General features: G+C 39.9%; 1 protein-coding gene across 1 annotated transcript in view; it reads left to right on the forward strand.

The window, feature by feature from the left end:
* The window catches only part of LOC126469655 (F-box/LRR-repeat protein 6), a 218,571-nt gene that overhangs the window by 193,437 nt on the left and 2,773 nt on the right, over positions 1-22,361 (forward strand). The window contains exon 9 of the mRNA XM_050096786.1: positions 612-785. Coding sequence (XP_049952743.1) covers positions 612-785 — 174 coding nt within the window. The remainder of the gene's footprint in view (positions 1-611; positions 786-22,361) is intronic.

The following is a 22,361-nucleotide window of genomic DNA, read 5'->3' on the forward strand; positions in this document are numbered from 1 at the left end:
CAAAAGAAATCCGTTGGAATTCGATTACTCGATAAATAGTACAATTCTCAAGGCTGTCAATTCAACTAAGTACCTGGGTGTTAAAATTACGAACAACTTCAGTTGGAAAGACCACATAGATAATATTGTGAGGAAGGCAAGCCAAAGTTTGCGTTTCATTGGCAGGACACTTAGAAGATGCAACAAGTCCACTAAAGAGGCAGCTTATACTACACTTGTTCGTCCTCTGTTAGAATATTGCTGCGCGGTGTGGGATCCTTACCAGGTGGGATTGACGGAGGACATCGGAAGGGTGCAAAAAAGGGCAGCTCGTTTTGCAAAAAAGGGCAGCTCGTTTTGTATTATCACGTAATAGGGGAGAGAGTGTGGCAGATATGATACGCGAGTTGGGATGGAAGTCATTACAGGAAAGACGTTTTTCGTCGCGGCGAGATCTATTTACGAAATTTCAGTCAGCATATGTATGTAATAACTGCACTGTTATTGTGAGTTGCATAAATTTGTATGTAAGACTACACCAAAAAATATGGTTTTCATAGATATTGATATTTTTTAATCTTTATTTGTTCTGAGGTATTTTATGTACTCATACTTTTTTTTCATTTCTTAAGGATTCTCAACCTGTGTGGATCATCAGCAAGTCTTCATGCTGTGAAAGCTGTTGTCTTGAAATGTCCTTTACTAAATTCTCTGAACCTATCATCTTGCCGTGCATTGTCTCGTGGTATGAAGAGACGCTATACTGGCGGTGAGATTTCTGAACTGCGCAGCAAGTTAAAAAACAGGTGAGTTGAAGTGATGACTGAGAGCCTCAATATTTGAACTCCTGATGTACCTTAAGCACATTCTAAGGCCATAAACTGCTAAGTGTGACCAATCGAGTCCTAATGCCCCTTTTGTACATCAGTTCTAAAAGATTTTATATGCCACTGCCCCATTAAAGCATAGACGTTTCTTCCAATAAGTTGGCGACATATTCATCAGTTGGCCCCACGGATGGAAAAAAATTCGATGAGTTGTTGGAATGTCTCAGCAGTATTAACAGTAACATCCAGTTCACTATGGAAGTTGAAAAATAAAATGCATTGCCCTCGCTCAATGTCCTCACGAACCACAAATGAAATGGATGCTGAATGTCCTTGTGCACCACAAATGAAATGGTTGCCTTCACCATAGCATTCACAGAAAATCTACACACATCGATACGTAGTTGCACATCGTCAGCTGTCATCACCCGGCACAGAAATGCACTGTGTTACAAACATCGGTACATCATGCAAGAATGATACCAGATGTCGTTAAGCTGCCCCACGAGCTGAGCCACCTACACAAGGTCTTCAGGAACAGAGGCTACAATGATCACCAGATAAATGAAGTTGTCCCAAGCAAGACTGCAGTAAGACCAATGTCAAGGAGCAGGAAAAGAAACTTTTTTTGCCATTCTGTGGCTCTGTGTCGGACAATGTAAGTCACCTGCTGAAAAGACACAAAATCAAATCGATTTTCAGGCCTCTGTTAAAAATGTGGCAGTTACTGAGACCAGTTAAAAAAATGGCATGTTCCTGAACACCTGAGGTCCGAAAGATACCTTGCGAGCACGGTGAAACTTGTGCGGGACAAACATTGCACAGTATAGAACAACACAGGAAGGAGCACGAGAGGTTTTATCACCTACACTACCGTGAAAAATATGCTGAGCGTGCTCGAGAAAATGGTCACCGTATCAAATTTGACAAAACCTCTGTCACGGTTTGCACTAACAGCTTCTGCGGCTATGTAATTAAAGGAGCCGTGGAAATAAAAATGATTGACAACACCCTTAACAGAGACGGCAGTCTTGAGCTCAGTGTGGCATTAGACCCAGCAATCACAAGGCTGAAGTGGGTGCATTGAATGTTGAGTCATCTTAGGTTCACGTATGGTGATGCTGTGAGCATCAGTGACATTACAGCTAGCAGCTAGCACATATAAGGGTATACCAGCAGTCAGTCCACTTGACAATGCCCGAGGAGTGCTCGGTCAGAAGCTTGTGGCAATTTAACCTCTTGAAGTGGCTAGAAGCCCGAGAACATTTTGTTGAATGTTATCACCATGAAACTGCATTCTTATGTTCTAAGCATGCTCAGTCAGGTTCACATCAGCAGATTCCAAAGGCCAATGCATTTTGCTGAATTCTGCCCCATGTAGGAAGGTGTTCATGGGATGGGGGTTGACCTCTTGAATTATTTAATTTAAGGACAGACCCATTGCTGAAATGTTGACTACAGGGCTGGCCAATAGATTGGAGAATCCTGTCCCAGTACTGCACCTCCTTTGTGCATCTTGGTGCTGGAGAGTTTGTACTGTTGTTCATAATGAATGCCTAGAGGCCATATTGATCAATTGGAGACTATTGCATAATGTCTGGATTGACACATGCTTCTTAGTTGCCTCCAAAAAGGCAGCGTGCAGTTCTTTACATACAATCCATAATTTGTAGGTAGTGGTCAAGAGCTGTTGCTGACCATAGGTGACCACTAGGAGGCAGATCTTCAATGTTTTGTGTCCTACAATAGTGGTTATATGTTCAAATGATGTTGCTATGTGTGCCAGTTTGGTGGGAAACTTCCCATGCTGACTACCCATCCTGCCATGAAATAACAGTGCACACACAGTCTAAGCTTGAAATGACCTTGTGAGGTATTTTGAGAGACTGGACTGCATATACAAGCCACATTGTCCCATTTGCAATTTGGGGGACAACCCACTGTACTCAGCTACAGTGAGAATGAAGGTTTACTGTTATTTCCATTACACAGGTGTCTGCATGTGATTTCTTGTGCTCGACAGGGTTTTGCAAAAGTGGTGCTTTTTTTTTTTTTTTTTCCAAAAAAAAAAAAAAAAAAAAGTCATGAGGATTGGATAAAACTTTTTTTGAGCAGGTTATGGGCATGATCAGCCTTCGTACATCAGTAAAAACTGTTATTTCACTATGTTAGCTTATAACAAACACATTTTACTGGATAAAACATCAGTTATTAAATTAGAGGCTGATATCAGTGATATGCTTGAGGAAAATGTGGCCTGGCTCCCGGACAATTCCCTTTTGATCAATTGACTAGTATTGTTCACTTCCACACAAACCTATAGAATGCAAAAGAAGTAGATATTGTGCAGTTGTGCATAATAACCAATTACCAAAGCTGTGTACTCACAATTTGTTGATAGCAGTCTTAAGTGGGAACATAATTTTTTCATGATACTAAAATAATTATTATCATCAACATTTGTTCTGAGAGTGATCTTCCATTTCAGTGACTCCAGTATCTCAAATTCAACATATTTTAGCTATTCGTTTGATAATATGTACTGGCATAATATTCTGATGCAACATTCCAGCATTAAAAAAAAAAAAAAAAAAATCAAATCTTTGCAGCACAGCAGTTTGAGTCATGCGTGGGGTAGCCTCCCCTCCCCACCCCCGCCAACTCCACCCCATCTTCACCCACCCCCTCCACCCAAATATGTGCAGACCTCGTGTCATAATCTGTTCATACATCTTGATACAATTATTATAACATCTCCCTGATGTATTTTGTCACAAATAACACTGCTTAATAGGGAACAGAGTGCAGATATGCCCATAACACCAGAAGAGAGGACTATATCCTTTGTGAGCTGAAGTATTTGGTATTTGCACAAAAGGGAACAAAGTATGCTGATGCTAAACTACACATTTCGCTGCCAAATAATACCAAAGCCAGAAAAAGTAATTCATCTTTGTTTAAAAATGAGTTAAACAAGTACGTGTTTGACACTTTGTTGTACTGCAAGGAATAATTGTTTTATAGTAATAAATAATACCTTTTGTGTGAGGCTCCTATGTTGCGCACACAGTTGGAAATTCCTGTTAATTGCTTCCTTATTTTATATAATCTCTAATCCATCACTGCACCATCTGTACTTATAATCTTCTCTGACAATTTGTATTTTAATTTGGGCTGATAAAGGAAAAATAATTTTCAACACTCCACTTTTTGTAAAGTTCATTACTGCCACTGTTTTGTTATTGATGTTGCAGTCATTACTGTTTATAAGCTACATATCGATATTTGTATTCCATGTACAGGCTCATTTCAGATCCAAGTTGTAGTATCTACAGTTTTCTTACAAATAACTCAGTGCACAGTAATTGCAACAATTGTCACAGAACACCAGAGCTCTGCACAAGTGTGGACAGAAAACAGTAGGTGAACACTCCAGGCCAACCCAGTAACGAGCACAGTTCATCATAAAATCGTGAAACAGTCCTAAACAGCAAATTGAAATTTCACGAAGTGCGAATGATGCACGAGAGAAAGGGGCGTGCTGCAGACGCACAGCTATCCTCACTCAGCTGGCAGTGGTGCTAGCAGCAAGTGAAGCAGGCACTCTTGTTTTGGTGTCTCACCAACGGTGCCAAATATGAATGCTGTAGTTGTGTTGGTGGCAGCATATGCAGATGTGTGCCATACTTCTCCCCCCTTCAGGGAGCCAGTACAACAGGCACTGGTGGAAGAAGACATGGGCCACAATGGCAGGACTGCCACTGGAGACGGATGGTGGTGGCTGAGGAGGCCACGGCATCACCCCAGAAGACTCTGTGGCAACTGAGATGCAGCAGCAGCTGTGTGTCGATGCTGTTCACCTTCATTGGATCGTCAGCATCCTGTGATGTGTTGCTGTCATGACACTTCACATTAGCAGAGGTGGAGTCAGTCTTGTGGCACCTGGCCCCTGGATTGGAGTGGTGCTTGCAGGCAGACTCCCCACCAGCGTCTGCTCGACTGCAGATGTGGCACGTAGTAGCCCAACTGAGCATGCAGACAGTTTTGATGGCTGGAGAGATACACCCGATGTCTGTGGTGAACCTCTGCTGACTGCACATCATCTACACTGTCACTGGCACCCATCCAGGCTGCCAACTGAAGGTATGTGCCCAGACAGGACTCCCTAGGGCATATGACAAAGATCAGCCATGGAAGATCTCTGCTGGGCTTCAGTGATAGAGTGGTGTGGTCATATAGGTGTTGAGAAACAGAGGCAATGCTGAGTCTTCTGACAAGTCTACCAAGCACTTTTGGAGCTGCATCTTAAAGGTGCGTGCCATATGCTCTGCCTTCACATTCGATAGTGGGTGAAATGGTGCAGACGTGAAGTGTGCAACACCATTGCAGGTACAGAAATCGTTAACGGGTACTGATGTGAAGTGCACGCCATTGTCGGAGATGATCATTCTGGGCAACCCTTCAGTTACGAAAACCTGGGTGAGACCCCACGCAGTTGCTTGTGAGGAGGTGGAGTGCGTGTGTAGGACATACGGGTTACTGGACAGTGCATCAGTTACTTCCTAGCCCATAGACTGACAGAAGGAGCCTGCAAAACTGACGTGAATGCAGTCTCGAGGCTGACTTGGCATGGGATAAGAACCAAAATTTCATGGCGATGCCACCTGCTGTTCGGCATAGTAGCAGCACTCGTGGATAAGCCTCTCGTGGGCTGAATCGACCTGAGGACAACAGACAAAACACTATGCAAGGACCTTCATGCAAGTCACATCCCAATGATCACAGTGTAAGAGAGCAAGGATACGAGCCCGCAGGATGATAGGGATGAGGACGGTTGATTCCTCCAAGTTGGCACTTAGAAGGAGAACACCAGCGACTACTGCCAGCTGATGATGGAGAAGGAACTAGGTGCGGAGTGGACCAGACTCCTTGGCAGGCTGGCACTTGGTCCAACCATTGCACACAGAATCGACCACAGGATCTTGCCAGATGGCCTGTGCTATGCGATGGGCCATCACCGGAAGTCTGTCGACCACATCTGCAAGTGAGCATCACTCTGAAAACAGACAACTTTGATTCTGTTGAAGGCCAGGTCAAGTCCCGTAGGCAGGTGTGACAATGCATCCACATTATCGTGTACTGTGGATCTCTAATGACTCTTATATTGATATGCACTCAAAAACGAAGCCCAGTACTGAAGGTGTTGCGCATTCCTGTCAGAGAGTCACAAATGGGTGTCAAATAGTGCCACAAGTGACTTATGGTTGGTGATGCAATGGAATTTGGTGCCACAGAGGAAAACATGGAACATGTAGATGCCATTCACTATGGCTAAAGCCTTCTTTTCTAATTGACAATTATTGTACTAGATGGCTGTCAGGGTTTTGGAGGTATACACGATTGACGACTGTTCAGACCCGTTAGCATTTTTGTGAGCATGTTGGGAAGTGTCTGTTGCCAGAATGAGCAGCTTGTCCGGTTTCACTTGATATTCTGTGAACTATGGATGTAGGGCAACAAGCAGATTCCATATATCTAGATTTCTGGAAAGCATTTGATATGGGTGCCCAATTGCAGGCTGTTAACGAAGGTATAAACATATGGAATACGTTCGCAGATACATGAGTGGCTTGAAGACTTGTTAAGTGATAGAACCCAGTGTGTTGTCTTCCACTGCAAGTGTTCATCAGAGACAACGGTATCATCAGGCCTGCCCCAGGGAAGTATGGTAGGACCATTATTGTTCTCTGCATATATGAATAATTTAGCGGGCAGGGTGGGCAGCAATCTGCAGCTGTTTGCTGATGATGCTGAGGTGTACAGAAAGGTGTGAAAGTTGAGTGACTGTAGGAAGATACAAGATGACTCAGACAAAATTTCTAGTTGGTGTGATGAATGGCGTCTTGCTATAAATGTGGAAAAATGTAAGTTAATGCAGATGAGTAGGAGTGTGTAGTCAGCATTGATGTAAGTGTAGTCAGCGCTCAACAGACTTTTACTGGGAAACTAACTGTTGCAAAAAAAGTGGAAAGTAGGAGGAATGTTCTGTTGTTAGGTAGTAGCCATGGAAGAGGTGTGGGCCAGATCTTGCAGGAAAAATTAGGTGACAGGTACCAGGTCACAAGTATTTTCAAGCCCAATGCATGTCTTAGCCAACTGATAGAGGATGTAGGATCATTGTGCAAGGGTTGTACAAAACAGGGTCCTGCTGTGGTAGTGGGTGGAGTGGGAAACAGTATTGATAGGGATCAGGGCTACAATATTGAGTGTGACCTGGTAAAAATAGCAAATGTTGGCTGGGTTCCTGCTTTCATGTGGTATGATCAGCCCCAATTGAACAGCTTTGTCAGGAGGGTCGATATGGAGCTAGATCTGCTGCTTCGGGCAGCTACTTTGTCAGGCATAGGTTTGGTTCCAGTTGATGGTATTGGTAGGTGGGACTTCACAAGACATGGCCTGTATCTCAATAGGAAAGGAAAGGGTAAACTGGTTGGGATTATAGCAAAATCTTTAATAGGGGGCACTGAAACTCATGGGAGTACTTTTTTAGGCTAAGATCAGTGTCCAATCATCCTACATTGATTGAAATTAGGCCTAATGAGAAGTTCAGAGAGGCAGGTACTAGAGATGTGAAAATATCACAAGATTCTCATAACGGTACAGTGGAAAATAATGTTAGTATGTCACAAGATTCACAAAAAGGACATTGAAAAATAATGTTAATATATTGCATCAGAATATCGGTGGGTTAAAAAACAAAGTAGATGAGCTTCTTGTTCACTCAGAAGATTTAGAAACTGATGGTGGAATAGACGTTCTATGCCTGTCTCAACATCATATAGTCACAGGTATGGAAATGGTAAATGTAGGTGGATATAAGCTTTCAGCACGTGTAAGTAGAGACACTATGAGGAGAGGAGGAGTTGCCATGTATGTTAAAATAGTGTGAAAAATTTGGAAACTAAAAATTTTTGCGTAGAGCAACATATAAAAGCATGGGCAGGTGAGCTTAAACTAAATAATGGCACTTAGAATTGTAGCCGTGTATAGGTCCCCATTGGGAAATTTTCAACTATTTTTTTAAAAACTTGGATTCTTTGTTGTGCTATCTGTCAGACAGAGGAAAGCAAATTATTGTTTGTTGGGATTTCAATATATATTTTCTGAAAGAGTCCGATAGAAAGCTTGACCTGATTCTTTCAGTTTGACAACAGTTATTGATTTTCCTACTCGGTTGGTACAGCAAAGCAGCACACTAATATATTTATTCAAATAAAAACTTTTCCTGTTAAAGAATGGTCTGTCTGATCATGATGCACAGTATATGATATAGCTCCATACAGTAATGCAAAACAGTCCTCCAAACTAGTGCGTTCAACTAACGATTTAACAATTCAAAATTTTATGTAAAACTTGCAACAATTAGACTGGGATGAGGTGTACAGGTAACATGATGCTAATTTAAAATTTAACCTATTTCATGATACCTTTGTGAGTATATTTGAAAACAGTTTCCCCAAGAAAACAGTGAAATATATTGTAAGAAACCATGTAAAAAGCCTTGGCATACTAAAGGGATAAAAATATCTTGTAAACAGAAAAAGGAAATGTATCTTATGGCTTGGAGGAGTAATGATCTCAAAACAGTGAAACATTATAAAAACTACTGCACTGTATTAAGAAAAGTTATTAAAAAGTCCAGAAGTATATGCATTACGTCTGAGATTAGCACATCTGATAATAAAATTAAAACAATTTAGAATATTGTTAAAAGGGAAACAGGGCAACTGAGAGCACAGGATGATGTATTTCTATCAGACACAATGAAAAGTTTGTTAACAAGAAGTCAGAAGTAAAAAACATTTTTACTAATCATTTATAAGTGTTGAGAAAATAGGCTCCAGCTATTCATTAGAAAATGCAAGGCAGAGGCAGTAGCTATGCAGTTTGTTAAAATTGAAATTCAACCCACCTCTCCTACTGAAATTAGGAAAATAATAAATTCACTCAAAAGTAAGCTCACATGGAATTGAGGGCATTTCCAACAGAGTACTAGAAGCTTGTTCCCACCAAATACGTAGGAATCTCAGCCACATATGTAGTAGCTCACTGAAACAGGGCATTTTTCCAGATGGACTGAAATAGGCTATTGTTAAACCATTGCACAAAAAAGGGGATAGATCTGATGCTATCAACTACTGCCCAATCTCACTTCTGACAGCTTTATCCAAAATTCTTGAAAAAGTAATGTATTCAAGAGCACCATCACATATTTGTAAAAATGAAGCACTAACAAAATGTCAGTTTGTTTTTCAGAAAGGCTTTTCAACAGAAAATGCTATATATGCTTTCACTAATCAAATATTAAATGCATTGAATAACCGAAAATCACCCATTGGGATATTTTGTGATCTCTCAGAGGCTTCTGATTGTGTGAATCATGAATCATGAAATTCTATTAGATAAGCTTAAGTATTGTGGTATGAGTGAGACAGTGCACAAATGGTTTAATTCATACTTAACTGGAAGAATGCAGAATGTTGAAATTAACAATACAGATAGTCTGCAAACATCAAGAGTCCTCTAACTGGGAAGGTATCAAAAATGGTGTCCCACAGGCTTCAGTCTTGGGTCCCTTATTGTTCTTAACATATATTAACGATTTGCCACTCTATATTCATGAAGATGCAAAGCTAGTTCTTTTTGCTGATGATACAAGTATAGTAATCACACCCAACAAGCAAGAATCAGCTGAGGAAATTGCAAATAATGTCTTTCAGAAAATTATTAAGTGGTTCTCTGCAAATGGACTCTCACTAAATTTTGAGAAAACACAGTTTATACAATTCTGTACAATAAATGGCATAACACCATTGATAAATATGGACTATGAACAGAAGTCTGTTGCTAAGGCAGAATACTCAAAATTTCTGGGTGTGTGCATTGATGAGAAAGTGAATTGGAAGAAATATATCGATGATCTGCTGAAACGATTAGGTTCAGCTACTTATGCTATTAGGGTTATTGCAAATTTTGGTGATAAACATTTCAGTAAATTAGCCTACCATGCCTATTTTCATTCACTGCTTTCATATGGCATCATATTTTGGGGCAATTGGTCATTAAGAGAGAAAATATTATTTGCACAAAAGCGTTTAATCAGAATACTAGCTGGAGCCCACCCAAGATCGCCTTACAGACATTTAGGATGTTGGCAGCCCTGCAGCCAGGCGACTAGCGCAAGTTTTGGTGTTCTCGTAAAGTTAAGTCATTTTAGATTATAAAACATATAGTTTACTACTGATTACTTGGTGAATAGGTGTATTAGTGTGCCTTTTAAGTGTACCATTAAAGGTTTCATTTTTCTTTACGTAATATAGCAGAAAACGCGAAAAGATCGCACAGTCGTATTTTCTGTTTACGTTTTGCCGCAGTAAATCTATAGAATTTCGTTTAGCTGTTCTTTGCTCTCTCCAGCAATTTAACTGTAGCGTACCTCTTCATTATTTAACTAGCATTTCCGGAAAGTAGTGTAAATTTTAAGTTGTTATTTCAGAAACTTTGCACTGTTGTTTTTGTTTACACACAGTTGCATATAGGCCAAATGTGTTGAACCATATTTTCGTGTTTATCTGTAATTTAACTGAGTTATTCTTAATACTCTATTACATTTATCATGAGTGAAAAGTGCTTGACTTGCTGTAGAATTGTTACGTCGGGGCTTTGGTGTGATGGGTGCTGTAGTTTTTTCCATGTGGGCGACTGTAGTGGCATGGGAATAGGGGAAGTAAATCAGACTCATCAGTGGTTTTGTAGGATTTGTAGTAGAGATAGGAAGATACTAGAACAGGAAGGGAAAATTGTCGCCCTTCAGGCTGAGTTAGACAAGGCCAAGGGAGATCTTGACAGGTTAAGGAGGGAGAAGGGTAAAGAGAGGTGGGGAGTGGCAACAGGCAACAGGAGGAAAAGGCCTAGAACTTTGTCTGACAGCTTCGTGGTGGATGTGGAAAATAGACTTGACCTATTGCTTCAGTTAGAAGCTGGTGAGCCTCAAGCAGTTGCGGGTGTAGACAGGGCTCAACAAACTTTCAGCAGCAAATTGAAAAGTAAGAATGTAGGGAAATCAGTAGAGAGAAATAAAGTGTTGTTGTTAGGTAGTTCCCATGGAAGAGGTGTTGGCCAACTTTTGCAGGATAAACTAGGGTCAGAATACCAGGTCACCAATTTTTTTAAACCTATTGCTGGTCTGGAGCAGGTGACGGAGGATTTAGGATCACTTTGCAAAGATTTCACTAAGTAAGATATCGTGGTTATAGTGGGTGGGGCAGGTAATTGTATTGACAGAGATCCTGGGTACAGTATAGAGTGTGACCTGGCAAAGATGCATCTGCATCAAAGCATACTAGTGTTGAGTTTGTATCTGTTCTTGGGCGCCATGATCGACCTCATTTGAACTCTTCTGGCAAGAGAGTTAATTTGGAGTTGGAATGGCTGTTTATGTCAGGTGCAGGGTCACACATTGGTGTGGTTCCTGTTGATACTCTCAATAGGTGGGATTATACTAGGCATAGGCTTCACCTCAACAGGAATGGGAAGAGTACACTGGCTGGGAAAATAGCAGGAAAGTTAAAGGGGGGAGGCACTGTCATGAGTGATAAAATACCAGTGGTTATAGGGTTCAGAAAAGACCCTTTTTTTAGGGTAGCGAGGACAGAAAGAAACCAAATTTTAAGACAGGTTAGGACTGAGACAAACCTTCAGTTTGAGAAAGAAACCAAAAAACATAATTCTAGCTTATTACATCAGCATAAACAGCTATTGGTTAAGAATTTACAACAGTCAGCAGATATTTTAACTCTACCCAATTTTAACTCAGTCACTGTGAAATGTCAGCTATCTTTATTGCATCAAAATATTCGAGGACTGAGAAATAAAATTAATGAATGAACTATCTGCATAGATGAATTAGAGTCTTCAAATCCAGCTGACATAATCTGCCTCTCTGAACACCATGTGACCATTGGTATAGAACTTTTAAGTGTTACAGGGTTTAGGTTAGCATCTCACTTTTGTAGATCAGAAATGGAGAAAGAAGGAGTTGCCACATTCATCAGGAACTGTCATAAATCTAAGAACATAGGCATTCATAAATTTTGCATAGAACAGCATATGGAAGCATGTGCAACAGAAGTACAATTTCACATAAAATCCTTCATAATATTAAGTGTATTTCGAGCACCTGCAGGTAACTGTAATCTGTTCGTACACCACCTTGAAGCTGTACTGGCCCATTTAACACCCAAAAACAAAGAAATAGTGGTTGCTGGTGATTTCAGTGTAGATGTCCTTAAAGACTCTCCCAATAAGAACTTATTTGAGTTAGTAACACTATATCATTCAACTTAATTCCCACTGTAAAGTTCCCCACTAGGGTAGCCAATTGCTCACAAACAGCCATTGATAATATCTTTATAAAAAAGTCCAATGAACAAAATTATATTACAAAACCAATAGTCAATGGCCTCTCAGACCATGACATGCGGTTCCTTCTGTTAAATTTTAATACTGATCAGGACATAAAATCTGTTAAATCTGAGCTCAATAAGCCAAAAATTGATCATTTTAGGACACTCCTCAGAGACATTCACAGGACTTACCTTATTCGAAGTGCTTACCTTATTCGAACACTGTTTTCCTCCAAAACTTACCAAGGTTAGAGCAAAGTCTACAAAGAAGCCATGGATTACTCAAGGAATAGGGGTAGCTTGTAAAACAAAAAGAAAACTGTATCTGTCAATCCGAAACAGTTCCAATGTTGATGCTATAGCACATTACAAGAAATACTGCAAAATATTAAAGACTGTAATACGGACATCAAAGCAAATATATTACAAGGAAAAGATAGCATATCAGACAACAAAATAAAAGACTATATGGGATATAGTGAAGGAGGAGACTGCTAGAACCAGACATGAAGAGGGACAAATAGCATTAAGAGTAAATGATACATTGGTGACAGACGTGTATAGTGTTGCAGAACTATTTAACAAACCTTTTATAACTGTTACTGACAAGATGGGGTTGTCAGGTTCTGTAGATGCTGCTATGGAATTCCTCAGACCAGACATTTCAAGTAACTTCCGTAATATGAATCTGACCCTCACTACCCCAGGAGAAATAATATCCATCATAAAATTATTAAAATCAAAAACATCTAGTGGGTGTGATGAAATATCAACAAAGTTAATTAAAGAATGTGATTCTGAGTTAAGTAACATTTTAAGCTATCTGTGTAACCAGTCATTTATCAGTGGAATATTTCCTGACTGGTTGAAATATGCTGAAGTTAAGCCACTGTTTAAAAAGGGAGATAAAGAGATAGCATCAAATTTCCGTCCAATTTCACTTTTGCCAGCATTCTCAAAAATTTTGGAAAAAGTAATGTACAATCGGCTTGATAACCATCTTATCTCAAATAACATACTGTCAAAGTTCGGATTTCTAATGGCTTCTGATATTGAGAAGGCCATCTACACTTACAGTGAAAATGTGCTTAATTCATCATCATCATCATCATCATTTTAGGCTGATTATGCCTTTCAGCGTTCAGTCTGGAGCATAGTCCCCCTTATAAAATTCCTCCATGATCCCCTATTCAGTGCTAACATTGGTGCCTCTTCTGATGTTAAGCCTATTACTTCAAAATCATTCTTAACCGAATCCAGGTACCTTCTCCTTGGTCTACCCCGACTCCTCCTACCCTCTACTGCTGAACCCATGAGTCTCTTGGGTAACCTTTCTTCTCCCTTGCGTGTAAAATGACCCCACCATCTAAGCCTGTTCGTCCTGACTGCTACATCTATAGAGTTCATTCCCAGTTTTTCTTTGATTTCCTCATTGTGCACACCCTCCTGCCATTGTTCCCATCTACTAGTACCTGCAATCATCCTAGCTACTTTCATATCTGTAACCTCAACCTTATTGATAAGGTAACCTGAATCCGCCCAGCTTTCGCTCCCATACAACAAAGTTGGTCGAAAGATTGAACGGTGCACAGATAACTTAGTCATGGTACTGACTGCCTTCTTGCCGAAGAGAGTAGATCGTAGCTGAGTGCTCACTGCATTAGCTTTGCTACACCTCGCTTCCAGTTCTTTTACTATGTTGCCAGCCTGTGAGAATATGCATCCTAAGTACTGGAAACCGTCCACCTGTTCTAACTTAGTCCCTCCTATTTGGCACTCAATCCGTTTATATCTCTTTCCCACTGACATTACTTTTGTTTTGGAGATGCTAATCTTCATACCATAGTCCTTACATTTCTGATCTAGCTCTGAAATATTACTTTGCAAACTTTCAATAGAATCTGCCATCACAACTAAGTCATCCGCATATGCGAGACTGCTTATTGGGTGTTCACCTATCTTAATCTCACCCAGCCAGTCTATTGTTTTCAACATATGATCCATAAATAATATGAACAACAGTGGAGACAGGTTGCAGCCTTGTCTTACCCCTGAAACTACTCTGAACCATGGACTCAATTTACCGTCAACTCTAACTGCTGCCTGCCTATCTATGTAAAGACCTTTAATTGCTTGCAAAAGTTTGCCTCCTATTCCATAATCATGTAGAACAGACAATAACTTCCTCCTAGGAACCCGGTCATATGCCTTTTCTAGATCTATAAAACATAGATACAATTCCCTATTCCACTCGTAACACTTCTCCATTATTTGCCGTAAGCTAAAGATCTGCTCCTGACAACCCCTAAGAAGCCTAAACCCACACTGATTTTCATCCAATTGGTCCTCAACTAATACTTGCACTTTCCTTTCAATAATTCATTAGACAAAAAATTGCAGGCTACTGGTATATTTTGTGATCTGTCAAAGGCATTTGACTGCGTAAATCACAATATAGTGTAACAGGAAATGCTGCAAAATGGTTCAAATCTTATATCTCTGGCAGGAAACAAAGAGTGTTATTAGGAAAGAGACTTGTATCAAGCTATCAGGCATCATCCAACTGAGAACTAATTACATGTGGGGTCTCACAAGGTTCCATTTTAGGGCCCTTACTTTTTCTTGTGTATATCAATGACCTTCCGTCAGTAGCATTACCAGAAACCAAGTTCGTTTTATTTGCCAATGATACAAACATTGCAATAAATAGCAAATCAAGTGTAGTCTTAGAAAGGTCAGCTAATAAAATATTTGTGGACATTAATCACTGGTTCCTAGCCAATTCTTTGTCACTAAACTTTGAAAAAACACACTACATGAAGTTCAGAACTTGTAAGGGGTGTCCCACAAGGTATGCCTAACATACGATGACAAGCAGATAGAAGAAGTGGACAGTGCTAAATTCTTGGGATTACAGCTTGATAATAAATTCAACTGGGAGGAGCACACCACAGAACCGCTGAAGCGTCTTAACAAATCTCTATTTGCAGTGCGAATTTTGTCAGACATAGGGGATATAAAAATGAAAAAGCTGGCATACTATGCTTACTTTCATTCCATAATGTCATATGGGATTATTTTTTGGGGCAATTCATCAAGCCAAGCTAAAGTTTACCGGGCACAAAAATGTGCCATAAGAGTTATATGTGGTGTGAACTCAAGAACATCTTGCAGAAGCCTGTTTAGGGAATTAGGGATACTAACTTCTGCTTCCCAATATATTTATTCCTTAATGAAATTTGTCATTAAAAATATATATCACTTTTTCAAACCAACAGCTCAATTCATGGAATCAATACTAGAAATAAGAATAATCTTCACAAGGATTTAAAGTTACTTTTGTCTTGTACAGAAAGGTGTGCATTATTCAGGAACACACATTTTCAATAACTTGCCAGCAGCCATAAAAAGCTTAACAATCAATGAAATTCAGTTTAAGAGAAGCCTAAAGGATTTATTGGTGGCCAACTCCTTCTACGCCATTGATGAATTTCTCAGTAGAACCGACTGATTTTTATTGCCTTATAAATAAATAAAAAACATTTTTATTTTAAATTCAATGCTTTAGTATTTGTAAAATGATTCCTTCATATAGCATTCATTAAAAAATGATGACCATGCCACTTGGGACCTGTGGAATGGTACATTAGCTTATTTGTTTGAGTTGTAAATATTTGTCATGTATTGTTTTTTTGACATGTTCTACATCCTGGAGGATCTCCTCACTCCAGATCAATTGGAATGAAAGTAAATTTAATCTAATCTAATCTAATCTAAGGAACTCGGGATATTCACAGTACCTTCACAATACGTATATTCACTTATGAAATTTGTCATTAATAACCCATCAAAACTCAAAAATAACAGCGAAGTGCATAGCTACAACACTAGAAGAAAGGATGATCTTCACTATTCTGGATTAAATCTCACTTTGGCCCAGAAAGGGGTGAATAATGCTGCCACAAAAATCTTTGGTCATTTGTCATATAGTATTAAAAATCTGACAGATAGCCAACTAACATTTAAAAGCAAATAAAAAGAATTTCTGAATGACAACTCCTTCTGCTCAATAGATGAATTCTTAGATATGAAGCAGTAACTGTAAAAAAATAAAATAAAATAAGGAAAAAACCTGTAATGTTTGGATACAGTACTAGTAGTGTCCTGCACCTCTGACTGCATGCACTTTTGTCGTCGTCTGTTTTTAAAAATTAACTATAATGACAGGTACAACAAGCTTACAGAAATATCACATTTTACCTGTATATACACGTATATACTCCGCAAGCCACCCTACTGCATGTGACAGAGGGTACTTTGTGTACCATTGCCACTTCTCCCTTTTCGTGTTCCAATCGTGAACGGTTTGTGGGAAGAACGATTGCTGTGGGCTGGAATCTACTCTATAATTGTATAAATGTGTCAGCTGCCACAGCCAGAATTAGTTGACGTAAAATTTTTCTGAGTATAGGACCGCATCATAATGTAGAAAACTGTATTGGGGAATTCAATGTTTTAGCCACGGTTATAGTGGCCTTCTTCTGCGTCTACTCAGAAAACTTGTATGTCAGCTATTTAATTTTGTCTTCATAAGATTTTCACAAAATATATGTAGGAGGAAGAAATATATTGGTTGAATCTCTAGGAATGCCTGCTCGTGGAACCTTTAACTGTAGACCATACAGTGATGCAGAATGCCTCTCTTGCAGCATCTCCCACTGGAGTTAGTTGAGCATCTCCGTGATGCTTTTACACTTACTAAATGAACCTGTAATGAAATGTGCTGCTTTTCCTCGGTGCTTCTCTATTTCATCTATCAACCCAATGTGGTACAGATCACAGACTGACAAGCAATATTTAAGAATCGGTCAAACGAGTGCCTCGTAAGCTACTGCCTTTGTCGACAGTCTGTGTCTCCTGAGAATTCTTCCTGTGAATCGCAATCTGGCATCTGTCTTAGTCACGATTAATGTTATGTGGTCCTTCCACTTCAAATCACTCTGTATAAGTACTCTTACATATTTTATGGAAGTGACTGCTTCCAATGATTGTTCTGCAATAGGGTATTTGACTGTTTTTTGGAAAGTCCTGTAAATGATTAATTATGTCATTTTATGCCCCTAACATGCTTATTTCCTCTTGAATTTCAGTATTCTTGTATAAAAACGGAAATGAAATGCAAGTAATTTGAAGGCCAACTGTAACGCTCCATTCGAGTCGTGATGCCTGTGGCATCATTGGCTATCTTACTGCTCGTATTCTCATAGTGCTAATTAACAGTGGTTCCTTGTTTTAGAATTTACGTTTCAGAAAATGGGTTACAAGTGGTGTGCAGTACCATACTGCACAATTGCATCTTTAAAAACACTGAAAAGTTGTTTTTGAATGTTCCAAAGAATAAGATGATGTGTAAAATGTGGTTGCACTGTGCCACAAATTGCTACCGAGATGCACAAGTTCACTAACTTAATTAAAAATGTGTTGCACTGTGAAGTTAACATTAACTTACCTCTGAGATATGCTCTCCCACTGTTACAACAAAGGACAGCACCATTCGACGAAATTAAACTCCTTGTGAAAATTGTCATTTTACCGAACTTTGCCTCAATTATTCAGTAGCTCAGTTGTTAGAGCGGTAGACCGTCGAATTATAAAAGATGACATCCGTAGATCACCGGTTCGAATCTAATCCGAAAGAACATTTTAACTTATTTGTTAAATGATTCTACAGCCCTCTCATATGAAAACCAAATCACAATTAAAAAACTTCACCACACTGATCAGAAACAGAATATTATTCTGTTTTCGTTGCTGCTCACACATGCTTACATTCGCAATTGCTGTTCACACGTCACGTTCAAAAAGATATTTTCTAGTTAACGTGACCACACACTTTTTACTTTATTAGAAACAATGCTTTTGTTGTTGTTCTGTCCAGCTAGGGTTTGTATTGTTTACATTTTTGCAGTTTCATCATCCAACATAAAGATGAAGTAAGTCTGCTTCAAACGCTAATGTCAGTTTACTCTCAAAAACATCATAACCCTTATGTTTGTGTCACCAGCATGTTGTACACGCTTTATGTCTCTCTGTGTAACCTCATCATCCTGCACCTCATTTTAATGTGGATGTATGGTGATATCTTCACTACTAGCAATGCTTTTCAAAAAGGAATTGCTTGTTCGCAGAGTAAATGCATTTATCCTATGTTGTCTATTTTTCAGGCTAAGACTAATGTGAGGCTATATACGAGGGCTATCCACAAAGTACATAATGTTTTCGTTTGTGTCCGTTAGGGGTGGGGCTAGCGCGGCCATCTTGGTGTCATGGCATTCCGCCACTCATTCGGCATCCTGCCGTGCTTGTGAGAGGTTCGTGCTGTACTCCGTTGAGTTACTGTGACAGTTTGAAATGTCAGCGTTAATTGAAAATGCCGCGAAGTGTGAAGTGCGTGCTGTAATAAGGTTTCTGACTGCAAAAAACTGTACACCGATAGAAATCTATCGGCAGCTTTGTGAAGTGTATGGGGACAACATAATCACTGAAGGTGGAGTGCGTCAATGGGTCATAAAATCTAAAAATGGCCGAACTAATGGTCACGACGAAGAGCGAAGTGGAAGACCCAGCATAGTGACTGCCGAACTTGTCGAAAAAGTCGATGCCGCAGTCTGTGAAAACCGTAATTTCACAAAAACAGAACTCTCTATGAGTTTTCCACAAATTTCACGAAGTTTGTTGCACGAAATCATTACTGAAAAGCTTGGTTACCACAAGTTTTGTGCAAGATGGATACCAAAAATCTTGACAGAGATTCACAAAAATCAGCGAATGGCTGCAGCATTAACGTTTTTGGACGCTTACGAGAAAGATGGCGACTCATTACTCGATTGCATCGTTATTGGTGACGAAACATGGGTTAAGCATGTGAACTGCAAGACAAAATTGCAGTCAATGCAGTGGGGGCACACAAATTCCCCCCAAAAACCCAAGAAATGCATGCAGACAATGTCGGCAAGGAAGGTGATGGCGACTGTCTTTTGGGACAGAAATGGTGTGATTTTTGTGGATTTCCTGGAAAGAGGCACTACAATAAACTCTCAAAGTTATTGCCAAACTCTGCACAACCTCAGAAGAGCAATACAAAACAAGCGCAGGGGAAAGTTGGGCTCAAAGATCTTGCTGATTCACGACAACGCCTGGGCCCACACAGCAAATGCCACTCGTGAAGTTCTTGAATCTTTTAAGTGGGAGTTGTTTCCTCATCCGCCGTACAGTCCCGACCTGGCACCGAGCGGCTTCCACTTATGCCCAGCAATGAAGAAGTGGTTGGCTATGCAGCATTTTGATGATGACGCACAGCTTCAAGAAGAGGTAACCACGTGGTTGAAGGCGCAGGCGGCCGAATTTTACGACGAAGGAATTTCCAAGCTCGTCCATCGCTACAATAAGTGCCTTAATTTAAATGGCAACTATGAAGAAAAGTAGTATTTAACTGTGGCTTTCATCTGTATATAATTAAAAACATTTCCAATACTTTATTTATTTTTAATTCCAAAACATGATGTACTTTGTGGATAGCCCTCGTAAGATACATCCCACAATCGAAACAACTGCTACAGTCAGTTCTTACCGGTGCTATTTTCATATTTTGTTTAAAAATATATGACCCTTCCAGGATCCAAACAGGCAACCACCTCAATGGTACTCGGATGAGCTATCCATTGCACAATGGTACGCCTGCTGGCAGCAGTATCTCCGCTGAGCATCTTCTGCAGAAGAAATCGGCACTAAGTTTTGCCAAGAATAATTTCATTGTGCTTTGGGTCATAGCTCATGACTCGACAATCTAGTTATAATAAATGGACCCATTTGCAAAAGTTCTACAATTCCTTAGTTTTGAGTGAGTTTAATGATGTTGCAGGGAGCAGGGAAAAGAATGTCCATCATTGCACATACCGCTGCTCTAAATGGGTGGAGCATAAACACATCAACTTTCGCAGGGCTTCCACTATCAGCGTTCACAAAATTCCTTTCTATTGTTACTTAAAAGTTGTAATTGCATTTTCCATCATTAAATGGCTAAACTGTTTGCAGGAAATCTATGTAAAAACTGTGTAACTTGTGGCTAGCACTCCTGTTACACACGTATAGCCTCATATTACTCCTAGCTTGTGACATCACCAGAGCATCAGCCAATAACAGAGCATTTTCAATCATGTGACCAGGTTGTGATATTTAAAAATAACAGATATTTCTTGAGAATATTGACTGCAAATGCTATTTAAATGTTATAATCAATCAGAATAACAACAATCAGATCCATATTTTTAACATAGGAAACTAGTCTATTGTGTAGTCGTACAATAAAGGATCTTGCTGCCTATGTATTCTCTATATGTTACATTTGTTGAGGGTCAATTGCCACTCTGTGCTCCAAGTGTCTGTCCTCTGCAGGTCTTCCTGCGTTTTGCTACAATTTTCTTGTGTTGAAACTTCTCTGTATACAACAGCATCATCTGCAAAAAGCCTCATGGTGCTTTCAACATTATCTACTTGGGCATTTATACATATTGTGAAAAGTAATGGTCCTATAACACTCCCTTGGGGCATGCCAGAAGTTACTTTTATGTCAGAAGACTTCTCTCCATTGAGAATGACATGCTATGTTCTGTTTGCTAGAACCTGTTCAATCTGGTCACATAGTTGGTCTGATATTCCATATGCTTTATTTTGTTCATTAGGTGGCAGCTTGATACTGTATCAGATGCCTTCGGGTATTCAAGGAACACTACATGGGCATTTGTATACACTGTTTCCTAGGTCTCATGGATGAACAGAGTGTGCTGGAACTTCCTGACAGATTAAAACTGTGTGCCGGACCAAGACTTGAACTCGGGACCTTTGCCTTTCGCGGGCAAGTGCTCTACCGACTTAGCTACCCAAGCACGTCACATGACCCGTCTCCACAGCTTCATTTCTGCCAGTACCTCGTCTCCTACCTTCCAAACTTCACAGAAGCTCTTTTGTGAACCTTGCAGAACTAGCACTCCTGGAAGAAAAGATATTGCAGAGACATGGCTTAGCCACAGCCTGGGGGATGTTTCCAGAATGAAATTTTTCACTCCGCTGCAGAGTGAAAAATTTCATTCTAGGGTGTGCTGGGTTTCACATGATCATTGTTTTCGAAACCCATGTTGACACATACAGGAGATTTTTGATCTCGAGAAATGCCATAATATGTGAGCATAAAACATGTTCCAAAATTCCACAACAGACCAACAACAGAGATATAGGCCTATAGTTTTGTGCATCTGTTCAATGGTCCTTCTTGAAAATAGGAATGACTTGTGCTTTTTTTCCAAATATTAGGAACACTTCGCTCCTCCAGAGACCTACGGTACTCTGCTGCTAGAAGAGAGGCAAATTATATTGCATACTCCATGTAGAATCAAATTGGTCTCACATCAGGTTCAGTGGCCTTTCTTCTATTGAGGAATTTCAGTTTCTTTCCTATCCCATGGTCACATATTTCAATATCTGTCATTTTTTCATTCGTGTGATGCTTTAAAGAAGGAACTATAGTGCAATCTACCTCAGTAAAACAATTTTGAAAAAAAGTGACGTTTAGTCCAGAATGAGATTTTTCACTCTGCAGCAGAGTGCAGAGTGAAAATCTCATTCTGGAACCACCCCCCAGGCAGTGGCTAAGCCATGTCTCCGCAATATCCTTTCTTTCAGGAGTGCTAGTTCTGCAAGATTTGCAGGAGAGCTTCTGTAAAGATCGGAAGGTAGGAGACGAGGTACTGGCAGAAGTAAAGCTGCGAGGATGGGGTGTGAGTCGTGCTTGGGTAGCTCAGATGGTAGAGCACTTGCCCACGAAAGGCAAAGGTCCCGAGTTCAAGTCTCGGTCTGGCACAGAGTTTTAATCCTCCAGAAAGTTTCATGATATTTTGTGTTTTGGACTCTTATGTGTCATCTTCTGTTTCAATGCCATTATGATCACAGAGTGTTTGGACAGATGGCTTCAATCTGTTTACTGATTTAATATATGGCCAAAATTTGTTAGGATTTTCTGTCAAATCTGTAGATA

Source organism: Schistocerca serialis, chromosome 3 (assembly GCF_023864345.2).
Source record: "Schistocerca serialis cubense isolate TAMUIC-IGC-003099 chromosome 3, iqSchSeri2.2, whole genome shotgun sequence".
NCBI classification, from domain to species: domain Eukaryota; kingdom Metazoa; phylum Arthropoda; class Insecta; order Orthoptera; family Acrididae; genus Schistocerca; species Schistocerca serialis.